General features: G+C 40.8%; 1 protein-coding gene across 1 annotated transcript; it reads left to right on the top strand.

Annotated features, from left to right (window-relative positions):
• Nucleotides 1-11,254: 11,254 nt before the first annotated feature.
• LOC140194703 (interleukin-6-like) lies at nt 11,255-13,013 on the top strand. The gene is made up of 5 exons (XM_072251959.1): nt 11,255-11,292; nt 11,388-11,536; nt 11,642-11,755; nt 12,039-12,185; nt 12,285-13,013. The coding sequence occupies exons 1-5, from the start codon at nt 11,277-11,279 to the stop codon at nt 12,456-12,458; spliced, it is 600 nt and encodes a 199-aa protein (XP_072108060.1). The 5' UTR covers nt 11,255-11,276; the 3' UTR covers nt 12,459-13,013.
• Nucleotides 13,014-13,825: the final 812 nt, after the last annotated feature.

The raw sequence follows: 13,825 nt of genomic DNA, 5'->3' as shown, positions 1-13,825 counted from the left end.
ATTTAGACCATGAGATGATTGTCTTTATTTTGAAGTATCACAACCTAAATGTTTGATTTGGATATATTTAATAAACTATAAATTTGAAGATATTTCAAGTTAAGTTTCATTCTGGTTTTAATATTTTGAAAGATATGTATAGACAGCAAATGTTTCTAGCGATACAGTAAATTTGCTACAATTTGCAAAGATAATGTACAGTGCTTTCTGGGAATCTGGAAAAGCTCTCTACGGTACTTCTGTACCCCAGACGGCATTCTAACTGGCATCGCCATCCGGTAGGGTGGGGGGGGGGGCGGGAGGCGAGGTACTGCACCGGATCAAAATAAGCTGCAGAGAGTTGTAAACTTAGTTAGCTTCATCCTGGGCACTAGCCTCCGAAGTATGCAGAACACCTGCAGGGAGCAATGCCTCAGAAAGGTGGCCCCTATCACCCCAGGACATGCCCTGCTCTCATTGCTACCATCGGAAAGGAGATACAGGAGGCGGAACACACACACTCCATGATTTCAGGAACAGCTCTTCCCCTCTGCTATCTGATTTCCAAATGGAAATTGAACCCATGAACACTATCTCACCACTGTTTTTATTTTTATTTCTGCACTACTTATTTAATTTAACAATGTAATATATTTTCTTCCTATAATTCACAGTTTTTTCTCTATTATTATGTATTTCATTGTACTGCTGATGCAAGGTCGATAAATTTCCCAAGATATGTTGCTGATATTAAATCTGATTCTGAAATGTTAAGCTCACAAGCCACTAGATGGTGTGTGATCAGAGATCATATATACACCCAGAGGCCATTATATTAGGTGCGTCCTATACCGACAACATCCAGTGAGTGGCTGTACTGTGGGTGAAAATGTCTTGTTTTTATAGTCTAGTCCTCTCCAAAAGAATGCTAACATTTATTTGCCTTCCTCATTACTGACTCAACCTATAAGTTAACCTTTAGGGAATTCTGCACGAGGACTCCCAAATCCCTTTGCACCTCAGATTTTTGAATTTTTTCTCCATTTAGAGAATAGTCTAGGTTTTTATTCCTTTGACCAAAGTGCATAACTATAACCTTTCCGAAACTGTATTATATCTTCTTTGCCCATTCTCCTACTCTGTCTGTCCTTCTGTAGCCTTCCTGCTTTCTCAAAACACCTGCCCTTCCACCTGTCTTCATATCATTCGCAAACTTGGCCACAGAGCCATCAATTCTGTCATCCAAATCAACAACGTAACAACGTAAAAAGAAATATCCGAACACTGACCACTGTGGAACACCAATAGTCACTGGCAGCAAAACAGAAAAGGCTCCCTTTATTCCCACTCTTTGCCTCCTGCCAATGCTTTATCCATGCTGGTATCTCAATGTCAAAGTATATTTATCATCAAAGAATGTATAAATTATTCCTGCAATACACTGGGCTCCTATCTTGTTAAGCAGCCTCATGTGTGGCACCTTGGCAAAGGCCTTTTGAAAATCCAAGTACACAACACCATTGATTCTCCTTTCTCTATCCTGCTTGTTATTTCTTCAAAGAAATCCCACACATATGTCAGGCAAGATTTTCCCTTAAGGAAACCATGCTGACTTTGACCTACTTTATCACATGCCTCCAAGTATCCTAAAACCTCGACATTAACTATCGACTCAAACATCTTCCCAATGACCGAGGTCGGGCTAACTGGCCTATAATTTCCTAGCTTCTCCCTCCCTTCTTGAAGAGTGCAGAGACATCTGCAATTTTCCAATCCTCTGGAACCATCCTAGAATCTAATGGTTCTGTAAAGATAATTACTAATGCCTCTACAATCTCCTCAGCAACCTCCTTCAGAACTCTCAGGTGTAGTCCATCTGGTCCAGATGACTTCCCTACCTTCAGAGCCTTGAGCCACGTCATCCGAGTAACCCCTGAAAATCGCGATTTAACCCTAACTTATTTACAGGACAATTTATCATGACTAATTAATCTACCTGGTGCATTTTAAATTGTGGGATGGATCTGGAGCACCTAGGGAAAACTCACACATTCCAGAGGATGAACTAACAGAGACTTCATAAAGAGAATTCCGAATTGAACTCTGAACTCTGATGTAATAATGTCATGCTGACTGCTATGTTGCCATGGCACCGATGGTAGCTTACTGGTTGGCACACACTGGTGTGTCACCCAGAGTTTCACTCTATTTAATGATAGCAAATAAACACAAAGAACACATCATTTATCGTTTTACCATCACTATAATGTCAAGAAAGTCATTCAGATTACAGACAGAATTTCTCTATAAATAAGAACAAAAAGAAAAACTTTATACCTCATTTGGCTTTGTTCAGGAGTATCCTGGACTTAACATGAATATAGCAGATATTAATACAAACAAGAACTACTCTTCAGTTATTGATGTAAATTGTAAATTGCACTGTCTAAAATATCTCCTAATGTTGATAATTATTGTGATAGATGTAAAACTGAGACAGCTACATTGACACACATGTTTTGGTCTTGTTCTATATTGGAACAGTTCTGGAAGTCAATTTTTTCGACAATTTTAGAATTTTTTTAGATTATGAGGACACGCAGTCCTCTTTTATTGTCATTTAGTAATGCATCCATCAAGAAATGATAAAATTTGTTCCTCCAGAATGATATCACAGAAACATAAGATAAACCAAGACTAAAAAAAACTGACAAAAACCACATAATTATAACATATAGTTACAACAGTGCAAAGCAATACCGCAATTTGATGAAGAACAGACCATGGGCACGGTAAAAAAAAAGTCTCCAAGTCTCTCGAAAGTCCTATCATCTCACGCAGACAGCTGAAGGGAGAAACTGTCCCTGCCATGAGCTTCCAGTGCTGCAAACTTGCCGATGCAGCATCCTGGAAGCACCCGACCACAGTCCGACTCAGTCTGTCCGAAAACTTCGAGCCTCCAACCAGTCCTCCGACACAAAGCACTGAGCACCATCTCTGCCGAGCGCTTTGACCCCGGCCCCGGAAACAGGCAATAGGCAAAGCCGAGGATTTGGGGCCTTCCCCTCTGGAGATTCTCGATCGCACAGGAGCAGCGGCAGCGAAGCAGGGATTTCAGAAGTTTCTCCAGATGTTCCTCCATGCTTCTCACATCCACGTCCATCCAATCAGGGTTGTGCACGGCCCCATTTCACAAATACGATATCAATTTGGAGCAGCCACGGGTGCTGTGTTGCGCCACCATCTTTTCCTCCCCTCCTTATTTCCCCTCCAATTTCTAAAGCACTTAAAATTAATCTACAACCTAACAAATTAACTGTGCTCTTTGGAATATTTCCTCAAAATATCCATGGTATCTCTGTGTCTGACCAAAAAGTTATTGCATTTGTTACATTGATAACTAGGAGGGCCATTTTGTTGAAGTGGAAGGATACATCAGCACACACTTTGTCACAATGGTTCTCTCAAGTGATGCTACGTCTTAGTTTGGAGAAAATTAGAAGTTGAACCTTTGAAACTTTATTTGATTTTGAGAAAAGATGGGGTTCATTTGCTCGTTATTATCATTTGAGTTAATTGGTAGATTTCCTCCATGATCTAATTGTAAATTTTTGTTAATTTTTTTTCTTGCTGGCAGTTTGATGTTTATCTTTAGAAGCTTTTTGTATGATGCCTGGCTCTGGGGTTGTACACCTAATGGCTTTCCCCCACTTTTACTGCTTAGTAGGGTTTTATTTATTATCACCAAAATTTTTTCAATCCTTAAAACAGTGTTTTTTTTTCTTGAGACATTGTAAGTGTTGTTTACTTCAATGTACTCATGTTATTTTTGAATAATATAATAATAATAAAAAAGGCTAGCCTCCAGACTAAGAGATGTGGTTATGAAAATGCTGACCATGAGGTGCTCACATAAGCATCCGCCAAACATTAAGACTACGGGGTTGTGTTCGTTGGCCTACATCAAACCAGACTACATGGCTAAATGATTGGCACCATTGTGACTTGATTACCAGCTGGCAGACTCAGCTGAAGCCATCACTTAATATATCAAACATGGTCATAGGTACAGGTGCAATCAACAGTTAATGTATTGTGTACTCAGAGAATCAGCTCACACAAACACTAACCTTGGGCATCTGGCTCCTTGTCTTTAGAAGATTTTGGAATATATATGTCAATAAGTTTGTCCCAGCATTCAGACGTGTCTCCCACTGTCGAGATGAAATTTGATGGAAGCATTGTCAACCCCAAATAGTAAAGTAAGCAATGTCATTTTAACTCTTGAAATTGTATTGTATCATCTACTGATTTGAAAGGCTCTTTTGAGTTTAAGAGACTCTATTGCCAGAGTGTCCAGAAGAATACCTGCTTGTTGTGATGAATAAAGACTTCTACATGTATCACCAGCTTCAGTATCTCTCTGGTCACTTCAATCACAGTCACAACAGTCTCAACTGCAAAGAGCACTTAGTTTGTGCCCTGACGTGGAAGTTCAGATTTCTTCTCCAGTTTTGTTTTCCGAATAAGATTGTCACTTTGTTGCCTGTGAGTTATTGCAGGTCGTTATGAACAATATGAGCATATTGCAATGGGAATGCAGATTGATGCCAAAATCAATTTATACTAGCACCTTAAAATGAAGAGAAGTGAAAGGTGAACACAATTAATCTCAGTCCTGAAGTAAGGAAAATTTTGAAAATCTGTAGTGTATAACAGGAATATTTCAAAATTTCAAAAATCTACCCAAAGTTCATTTGCCTTCTTCTATACTATTTGTACTATTTTGAAGATTATTGTTCTCACAGTAATCAACAGACCCAGATGCAATGTACCGCAGACTTCTAAGAGAATAAAGGGAGGTAAAAACAAAGAATGGCCATTCGACCCTTAGGTCCTTGAGTAATGTTCAATTTGATCATAGCTGGCCATCCACTTTAGTTCTTGACCTTTGAAGCATCAGAATATCTGCCTCCTTCCTGATATTTTTAATAATTTAGTTTCCCTTGTTTTCTGCAGTGGAGAATGCCATAGGTTCACTAGCCTCTGGCTGAAGTATCTTGTGATTTTAAATGGCACACATTGCATTCAATTCATCATGTTTGAATTTTATTGGTTTACATGACAGCCACTCTCACTCTTCCAAACTCTGGTGAATATAAGCCTAACTGATCCATTCTCTACTGTCAGTCATGCCATCCTAGGAATCAGTGTGGTAACCATTGTGGGACTCTCCATTGCCAAAAACACCCTTCCTCTGATACAAGGCTAAAGCTCCAATGGAGTCTTATCTAGGTCCTGTGCAATAGCAGTAAACCTTCCCCGTTCCTGTCCTTGAGTCTTGTCACCATGAAGGGCAACAAATCACCTCCATTCCTAAATGCTTGCTGCAATTGGTGTACAAGGACAACCAGGTCTCGGTGCACCTCAGCCTTTCCCACACTATCACCATGCAGATAATCTGCCTTTTTGTTTTTGGAACAGAAGTGGATAATGTGATACTTGTAGGCATAGACTAAGTGATAAACATAGCACATAAAACAGTGCACAGTTCAGGCCCTTTAGCCCATGAATTTGTGCTGACCCTTTAACCAACTTCAGGATCAATCTAACCCTTCCCTCCCACACACCCTCCATTTTCCTTTCATCCATTGCCTATCTAAGAACCACAAATGGGCTGAATATATTTACCTTCACCACCACACCCGGCATTCCGCCCTCTGTGTATAATAACCTACCCCTAACATCCTTCTTCTTCCAATCACCCTCCCACATTAGCAATTGCCTCCCTGGTAAAAAGATGCTGGCTATCCTCTCTATCTATGCCTATTATCATCTTATACGCCCCTTATCAAATAGCTTTGATCCTCCTCTGCTCCAAAGGGAAAATCCCAAGTTGCTCAACCTTTTTTCATAAGACATGCTTTCTCGTCCAGAAAGCACCCTGGGAGAGCTTTTCTCTGCATTCTCTAAAGCTTTCACATCCTTTTTATAATGAGTCAACCAGAACGGAGAACAATACACCATGTGTTCTAACCAAAGTTTTATAGAGCTGTATCACTACTTTGTGGCTCTTGAACACAATCCCTTGACTAGTAACTAGCACACTATGCATCTTCTTAACCACCCTATCATCTTTCAACACACTATGAGGGATCTATAGACTTGGACCCCAAGATCCCACTGTTCCTTCACACTTTTAAAAATCTTGCCATTAGCCTTGTACTCTGCCTTCAAGCTTGACCTTCCAACATGCATTATTTTACATTTTTCTAGATTGAACTGCATCTGCCACTTCTCAGCCCAGCTTTGCATCCTGTCAACATCCCATTACAATTTATGACAAACTTCTACACTATCCACAACTTCATGTCATCTGCAAACTTACGGACCCACCCTTTCAGTTCCTTACGTAAGTTGTTTTTAAAGATCATAAAGAGTAAGGGTTCCTGAACAGGTCCCTGTGGAACAGCACCAGTCCCGGACCTCGAGGCAGAATGCACTCCATCTACCACAACCCTCTGTCCTCCATGAGCAAGCCATATCTGAATTCATGCAGCCATGTTTCCCTGGATCCCATGCCTCCAGACTTTCTGAATGAATCTACAATGGGGAACTTAATCTAATCTCTGTACTGTATTGGGCAAACTACTGGAAATAATTATGAAGTTAATAATAATTATGAATTATTAAAGTTAATGTAGAGGGACGCAGATCAGTTCAAGTCTGCATAAATTTGTTAATTGGATTGATTCACCTAATTTGATGTTTACAAGAGGTTACATGAAGGATTGGAAGGAGATAATCACAAGAAATTTGCTCACTTTTAATAAGAACCTGGAGAACAGGTGGTCCTTTAGGCTGGAATCCGATCCAAAGAGAGGATACAAGAAGGGATCTGGAGAGGGTGCAGGAAGATAATGATGAGTGGAAGATAAGCCTTGATCTTAAAGATAACATTTAATTATGCACAGAAACAGGCCCCTCATTGAGTCTAGTTACTTCAATAGCAGAACAACAGCAAGAGGCAAATGGTCCACTTCCATTATTTCTTATGTTCTTGACTGTAAAATCAATGAGAGATATTGATGGAGGAAATGGGGAAAACAGACTTCTTAATAGTGTCAAAATGAAGGGACTTAAAATTAAAATAAATAGTAGAAAATCTAGAGGGAGATCTCCGCCCCAAGAATGTGAAGACATGGAAATCATTAGTTTACAATAGGTTTGCACATATAAAGCCTATAAGACTATAATTGTGTTAGATGTCACATTTTGACTGTTTTGCCCTTTTTCATCCTTTATGGATAATCCACTCAATAGATTCCTCCTGTGATTCTTACTAAAAGTAAACAAACATGTTAGAAACATAGGAAATGAAGGTACCTTTGCTATGACAATAATGTACTCATATTAGACAAAATTTCAGGATAGTAATGAAACTACTGTATGTTTTAATATATTTAATAAATGAAGATATTATAATTTACATAATTGAACAAGTCTTAATAAACATATACAATGCCTTGAAAAAGTATTCAGTGTCCAATCCTTTGTTCACATAAATCAGGGATACAACTAGGGATTTTGATCAACTTAACTGAAAAGTTTTATTTATGAATTTCATGCTCCACTGTTCGCAGTAGAACCCAAAAAGCAGGGAAATTTGTAAAGCATGAAAAAGTAAAAATTCAAAAACTGAAATGTCAAAAGTTCGGAAGTATTTATCTCCATTTGAACCACCTCTAACATGTATTACAGCCAGTAGTCTTTTAGAATAAGTCTCTGAGTTTTACACAATGGGATGGAGCAAAATCTCCCCATTCCTCCTTGCAAAATTGCTCAGGCTGTGCCTGGTTAGTTGGGGAGCAGCAGTGGACAACAATCCTAGAGTCTTGCCAGAGACGTTCTATCAAGTAGAGGTCAGCACTCTGACTGGACCATCAAGTACATCAATTTTCTTCATTTGAAGAAAGCTTATAAAAGGTTCAAAAAGCTTACAAATGGTTCAGAGAGTTAGGTAAAAAAAAGCTTTCAAAAGGTTCAGAGAGTTAGGTAATGTTAGGGGTCTAGAAGATTATAAAGTGAACGGGAAGGATTAGGAGGTCCAGAAGGGGACATGAGAAGGCCTTGGTGGGCAGGATTAAGGAAAACCCCAAGGCATTCTAGCAGTTTGTGAAGAGCAAGAAGATAAGACGTGAAAGAATAGGACCTATCAAGTGTGACAGTGAGAAAGTGTGTATGGAACCAGAGGAAATAGCAGAGGTACTTAATGAAAACTTTGCTTCAGTATTCACTATGGAAAAGGATCTTGGTGATTGTAGTGCTGACTTGCAGCAGACTGAAATGCTTGAGCATGTAAATATTAAGAAAAAGATGTGCTGGAGCTTTTGGAAAGCATCAAGTTGGATAAATCGCCAAGACCGGATGAGACGTACCCCAGGCTACTGTCGGAGGCGAGGGAGGAGATTGCTGAGGCCTTGGTGATGATCTTTGAATCATCAATGGGGACGGGAGAGATTCCAGAGGATTAGAGGGTTGCGGATGTTGTTCCTTTATTCAAGGAAGCAAAGATAGCCCAGGAAATTATAGACCAATGAGTCTTACTTCAGCGGTTGGTAAGTTGATGGACAGGATCCTGAGGGGAAGGATTTATGAACGTTTGGAGAGGTATAATATGATTAGGAATAGTCAGCATGGCTTTGTCAAGGGCAGGTCGTGCCTTATGAGCCTGATTGAATTTTTTGAGGATGTGACTAAATACATTGATGAAGGAAGAGCAGTAGCTGCAGTGTATATGGATTTTAGCAACGCATTTGATAATGTACCCCATGCAAGGCTTATTGAGAAAGTAAGGAGGCATGGGATCCAAGGGGACATTGCTTTGTGGATCTAGAACTGGCTTGCCCACAGAAGGCAAAGAGTGGCTGTAGACAGGCCATATTCCGCATGGAGGTCGGTGACTAGTGGTGAGCCCCTGGGATCTGTTCTGGGACCCTTACTCTTCACGATTTTTATAAATGACCTGGATGAGGAAGTGGAGGGATGGGTTAGTAAGTTTACTGATGACACAAAGGTTGGAGGTGTTGTGGATAGTGTGGAGGGCTGTCAGAGCTTACAGCAGGACATTGATAGGATGCAAAACTGGGCTGAGAAGTGGCAGATGGAGTTCAACCCAGATAACTGTGAAGTGGTTCATTTTGATAGGACAAATATGATGGCAGGATATAGTATTAATAGTGAGACAGTGTGGATGATCAGAGAGATCTTGGGGTCCTTGTCCATAGGACGTTCAAAGCAGCTGTGCAGGTTGACACAGTGGTCATATGGTGTATTGGCCTTCAATAATCATGGAATTGAATTTAGGAGCCGAGAGGTAATGTTGAAGCTATATAGGACCCTGGTCAGACCCCACTTGGAGTACTGTGCTCAGTTCTGGTCGCCTCACTACAGAAAGGATATGGAAGCCATAGAAAGGGTGCAGAGGAGATTTGCAAGGATGTTGCCTGGATTGGGGAGCATGCCTTATGAAAACAGGTTGAGTGAACTCGGTTTTTTCTCCTTAGAGTGACGGAAGATGAGAGGTGGCCTGATAGAGGTGTATAAGATGATGAGAGGCATTGATTATGTGGATAATCAGAGGCTTTTTCCCAGGGCTGAAATGGTTGCCACAAGAGAACACAGTTTTAAGGTGCTGGGGAGTATGTACTGAGGTGATGTCGGGGTTAAGTTTTCTACTCAGAGAGTGGAGAGTGCGTGGAATGGGCTGCCGGCAACGGTGGTGGAGCTGGATACGATTGGGTCTTTTAAGAGACTTTTGGATAGGTACATGGAGCTTAGGAAAATAGAGAACTATGGGGAAGTCTAGTAATTTCCAAGGTAGGAACATGTTCGGCACAAATTTGTGGGTTGAAGGGCCTGTATTGTGCTGTAGGTTTTCTATGTTCTATATTTCTATGTTTGAAGCCACTCCATGATTGCTTCTAGCATTGTGCTTTGGGTCGTTGTCCTGCTGAAAGACAAACTTTCTCCCCAGATTACGCTTTCTGTCAGAAGCTAGCAGGATTTTATCCAGTATCTCTCTATATTAATCCAGGATCTCTCTGGTCATTATTCCTGACCAGATTTCCAGCTCCTGCTGCTGAAAAGCATCCCCATAGCATGATGCTACCACCTAAATACAGACAGATCCTGGATACAAACTGGCTAGCCTCTGCCAGAAGACTTAAACTGGGGAGAATTTTTGTCTTTCAGCAGGACAAGGACGGAAAGCACACTGCCAGAGTAACCATGGGGTGGCTTCAAATGAAGAAAATTGATGTTCTTGGGTGGCCCAGTTCAGTCTTGACCTTGATCCAATTGAATATCTCTGGCAAGACCTCAAGATTGCTGATCACAGCCACTGCCCAATTAACCTGGCACAGTTTGAGCAATTCGGTAAGGAGGAATAGGTAAATCTTGAGCAAAGCTAATAGAGACTTAACCAAAAATACTAAGAGCTGTAATAGCTGTGAGAGGCGGTTCAACTATGTACTCAGAAAAGAGGGTGAATACTTTCGAACTATTGACATTCCAGTTTTTGAAGTTTTGTTTTTTATGTTTTATAACTTTCTGTTTTTTTGGACATTACAGCGAAAAAGGAGTATGTGATTCTCAAATGAACATTCTCAATTAAGTTAATCAAAATCCCTGGCTGTAATATTGACTAATGTGAACGAAGGGTTGGGGGCTGAATACTTCATCGCACTGTACAGTACGAGCAGAAAGTTTGGACCAAGACTCATTGCTCGGTCAATGGTAGTTTAAAATTCAAAACATAAACATGCAATCGATAATAATCAATTAGATTCCGATTCCTGGTCCTTCATATTAGAACAGTATTTTTGTTGGATGTAGTGATTTTTCAGTGACTCTTTTCTGTCTATAAGAGTGATCAGTTCTCAAAATTTAATTAAGGGGTCTCGTAATATTGCGGGCTCCATTCGCGGTTATGGTAGGTGAACGATATGTATCGTTACTTGGGATTTTCAAGTTTGACCATCCCGCCGATCAACCACGATCATCCTCATCAATCACGTCAGAAGGAAGAGAACTGGTGTGGAAGTCATCTTCAACGCAGAGGAAGGGCTGCCACATAGAAAGGAAGAATCCAAGAGTGACTAATGGGTGCTGCAACACAAACATTGCGAAAAAAACATTAGTAATTGGATTTTCCCAAAAGGTGGCGATCAATAAATAGTGGGGAGAAAGGAGCTTGGGGAGCTCAAAATCTAACACCTTTGTACGAGGAGGACAACATGGGACTTGCTCAAAGTCAGTGAATAAAGCTTCCTGATATCTGTTCAACACATTTCGGAGTGGTTGCAGGAAGCGGGAGTTCTTATTCCGTTCTGTCTCTTTCCCTGCAGGCTTTTACCTTCTGCTCCTGGTGCATTGTGGCAGAGTCGCCACTTTCCCGCTGACGGAGCGACCGGCTGCATCCGGCCCGAGCTGCGCAACGTGCGACTCCCTGGCACTGCAGATCCAGAGCTCAGCGGCCGAACTCCGCGATGCTCAGGTGAGTGAGTAGGAAGCGGGAGGGGAATGGCGCCCCGCAGACTTTGTCCTGGTCTTTACAGCTCGCTTATTCGCTGTCTGATCTTTCCCCACCCCCGCCCCGCAGCTGTGTGACTATTTCTCCTTCTGTGACGGGGACCAGGGATCGCTGCTCACCTCCGACTTCAACCTGCCGCAAATCCGATCTCAGGACGGATGTACAAAGATCAGTTTCCATAAGGTGAGTGAAGCCCGAAGGAGCAGCCGTTTCGTTGTAAAGTAGGGCATTATAGTCTATATAAAGTGTACCTCGAGGGGGAAAAATAATAAAGGAGTAGGGATTTCGTTCGTGGTTTACCATATTTGGTTCCAGCAAAGCAGCATTTAAACCAATTTTGCACAACCCGGTAAAAGTGTCAGTTTTGCAAACTACAGTTCTAGAATTCATATAAATTCAGGCACAAGTCGACAAAACTGAAGAGCCCGAGACAAGGTTATTTCTTACTTGTATTTTTCCTATTTAGGAAACGTGCCTCAAAGCGATTGCAAAAGGTCTCCATAAATACAACCCTCTCTTATTGTTGGTGCAAACATCCATCGTGCGTTCAAGTGAACAAATAATATGGATGCGGTCCAGTACCCAACGCCTAGCGGAACTGATCATGCATCAGGTAAGTGTAAACTAAACGGCGCAATTCTGGCTGTGGCAAACTCAACTGAAAGCTATGGAGACTCAAGTCACAACCCCTGCTGTCCTCTTTATATTTCAGTTAAATGTCGAGTTTGGCATCAATAGCGTGAGCGAGAGCGAGATGGAATCGTCTACCTTGGACTTCGTGTCAAAAACAGACTGGAACAGACAAGTGAATGCGCATGTCATCCTGCGAGACTTCGTCCGGTTCATGGAGAAATCGGCCCGAGCACTTCGCTTCATGAGTCTGTGAAAATGGGCTCACCTCCAGAATCGGCAGAACCACTTTTTATATATACCACGATTGGTTTATTTATTTATTTATTTCCCAGCCCCAGCACAGTGATTATCAACTAGGTGGAGTGACAGAAACAACAGAGCGATAACATTACGGAATTAATTGGACAGGCAAGCCCAACCTCTCGCCATCATTTCTGCTCCACACCAGGATTTTTTACATGTCCTTTTAGTATATGGAATGCACGTTTTATTCACGACTGCTAAAAAAAAAAGCTTGCTCCTACTGGCACACATATGCCACGCATTGAGTGGTCAGAGCAAAGTGAGCTTGGGAGTTTGCAATTTTTTTTCAGTTCCATTAACCGTGCAACTTGTAAAATATGGTTAAACAGAGGTAGTAACCGCCTTAAAGTATGAACGTTGTAGTTCAGCATTTGGTCGTACAATTGTGAAAATTACAAAGGTTATTCTGTAAAAGAAGTGCCATCGTAAACTTAAGAAGTTGCATGTTAGCAATTGTTTACAAAATGTTATTTACACTGTTTAATTTTATTTATATTTATTTTGACTAATTCAACTTTTAGAAATATTTAAAATCTATTGCATTTATTTATTGATATTTATAATTTAGACCATGAGATTATTGTCTTTATTTTGAAGTATCACAACCTAAATGTTTGATTTGGATATATTTAATAAACTATAAATTTGAAGATATTTCAAGTTAAGTTTCATTCTGGTTTTAATATTTTGAAAGATATGTATAGACAGCAAATGTTTCTAGCGATACAGTAAATTTGCTACAATTTGCAAAGATAATGTACAGTGCTTTCTGGGAATCTGGAAATGCTCTCCACGGTACTTCTGTACCCCAGACAGCATTCTAACTGGCATTGCCATCCGGTAGGGTGGGGGGGGGGGGTACCGCACAGGATTAAAATAAGCTGTAGAGAGTAGTAAACTTAATCAGCTTCATCCTGGGCACTAGCCTCCAAGTACCCAGGACACCTGCAAGGAGCAATGCCTCAGAAAGATGGCCCCTATCACCCCAGGACATGCCCTGCTCACATTGCTACCATTGGAGAGGAGATACAGGAGCCTGAACGCACACACTCCATGATTTCAGGAACAGCTCTTCCCCTCTGCTATCTGATTTCCAAATGGAAATTGAACCCATGAACACTATCTCACCACTGTTTTTATTTTCATTTCTGCACTACTTCACAATATATTTTCTTCCTATAATTCACAGTTTTTTTTTCTCTATTGTTATGTATTTCATTGTACTGCTGATGCAAGGTCAATAAATTTCCCAAGATATGTTGCTGATATTAAACCTGATTCTGAAATGTTATGTTCACAAGCCACTAGATGGTGTGT

Source organism: Mobula birostris, chromosome 3, assembly GCF_030028105.1.
Source record: "Mobula birostris isolate sMobBir1 chromosome 3, sMobBir1.hap1, whole genome shotgun sequence".
Lineage (NCBI taxonomy): Eukaryota > Metazoa > Chordata > Chondrichthyes > Myliobatiformes > Myliobatidae > Mobula > Mobula birostris.
Note: the sequence above shows the minus strand (reverse complement) of the source record. Positions and strands in the feature narration are given on the sequence as shown.

Bases quoted from the DNA above. Each gene is read 5' to 3' on its own strand.
- LOC140194703 (XM_072251959.1), top strand. The intron at 11,537-11,641 runs GTGAGTGAGTAG...CCCGCCCCGCAG, and splicing joins CCGAACTCCGCGATGCTCAG to CTGTGTGACTATTTCTCCTT. The intron at 11,756-12,038 runs GTGAGTGAAGCC...TTTCCTATTTAG, and splicing joins CAAAGATCAGTTTCCATAAG to GAAACGTGCCTCAAAGCGAT.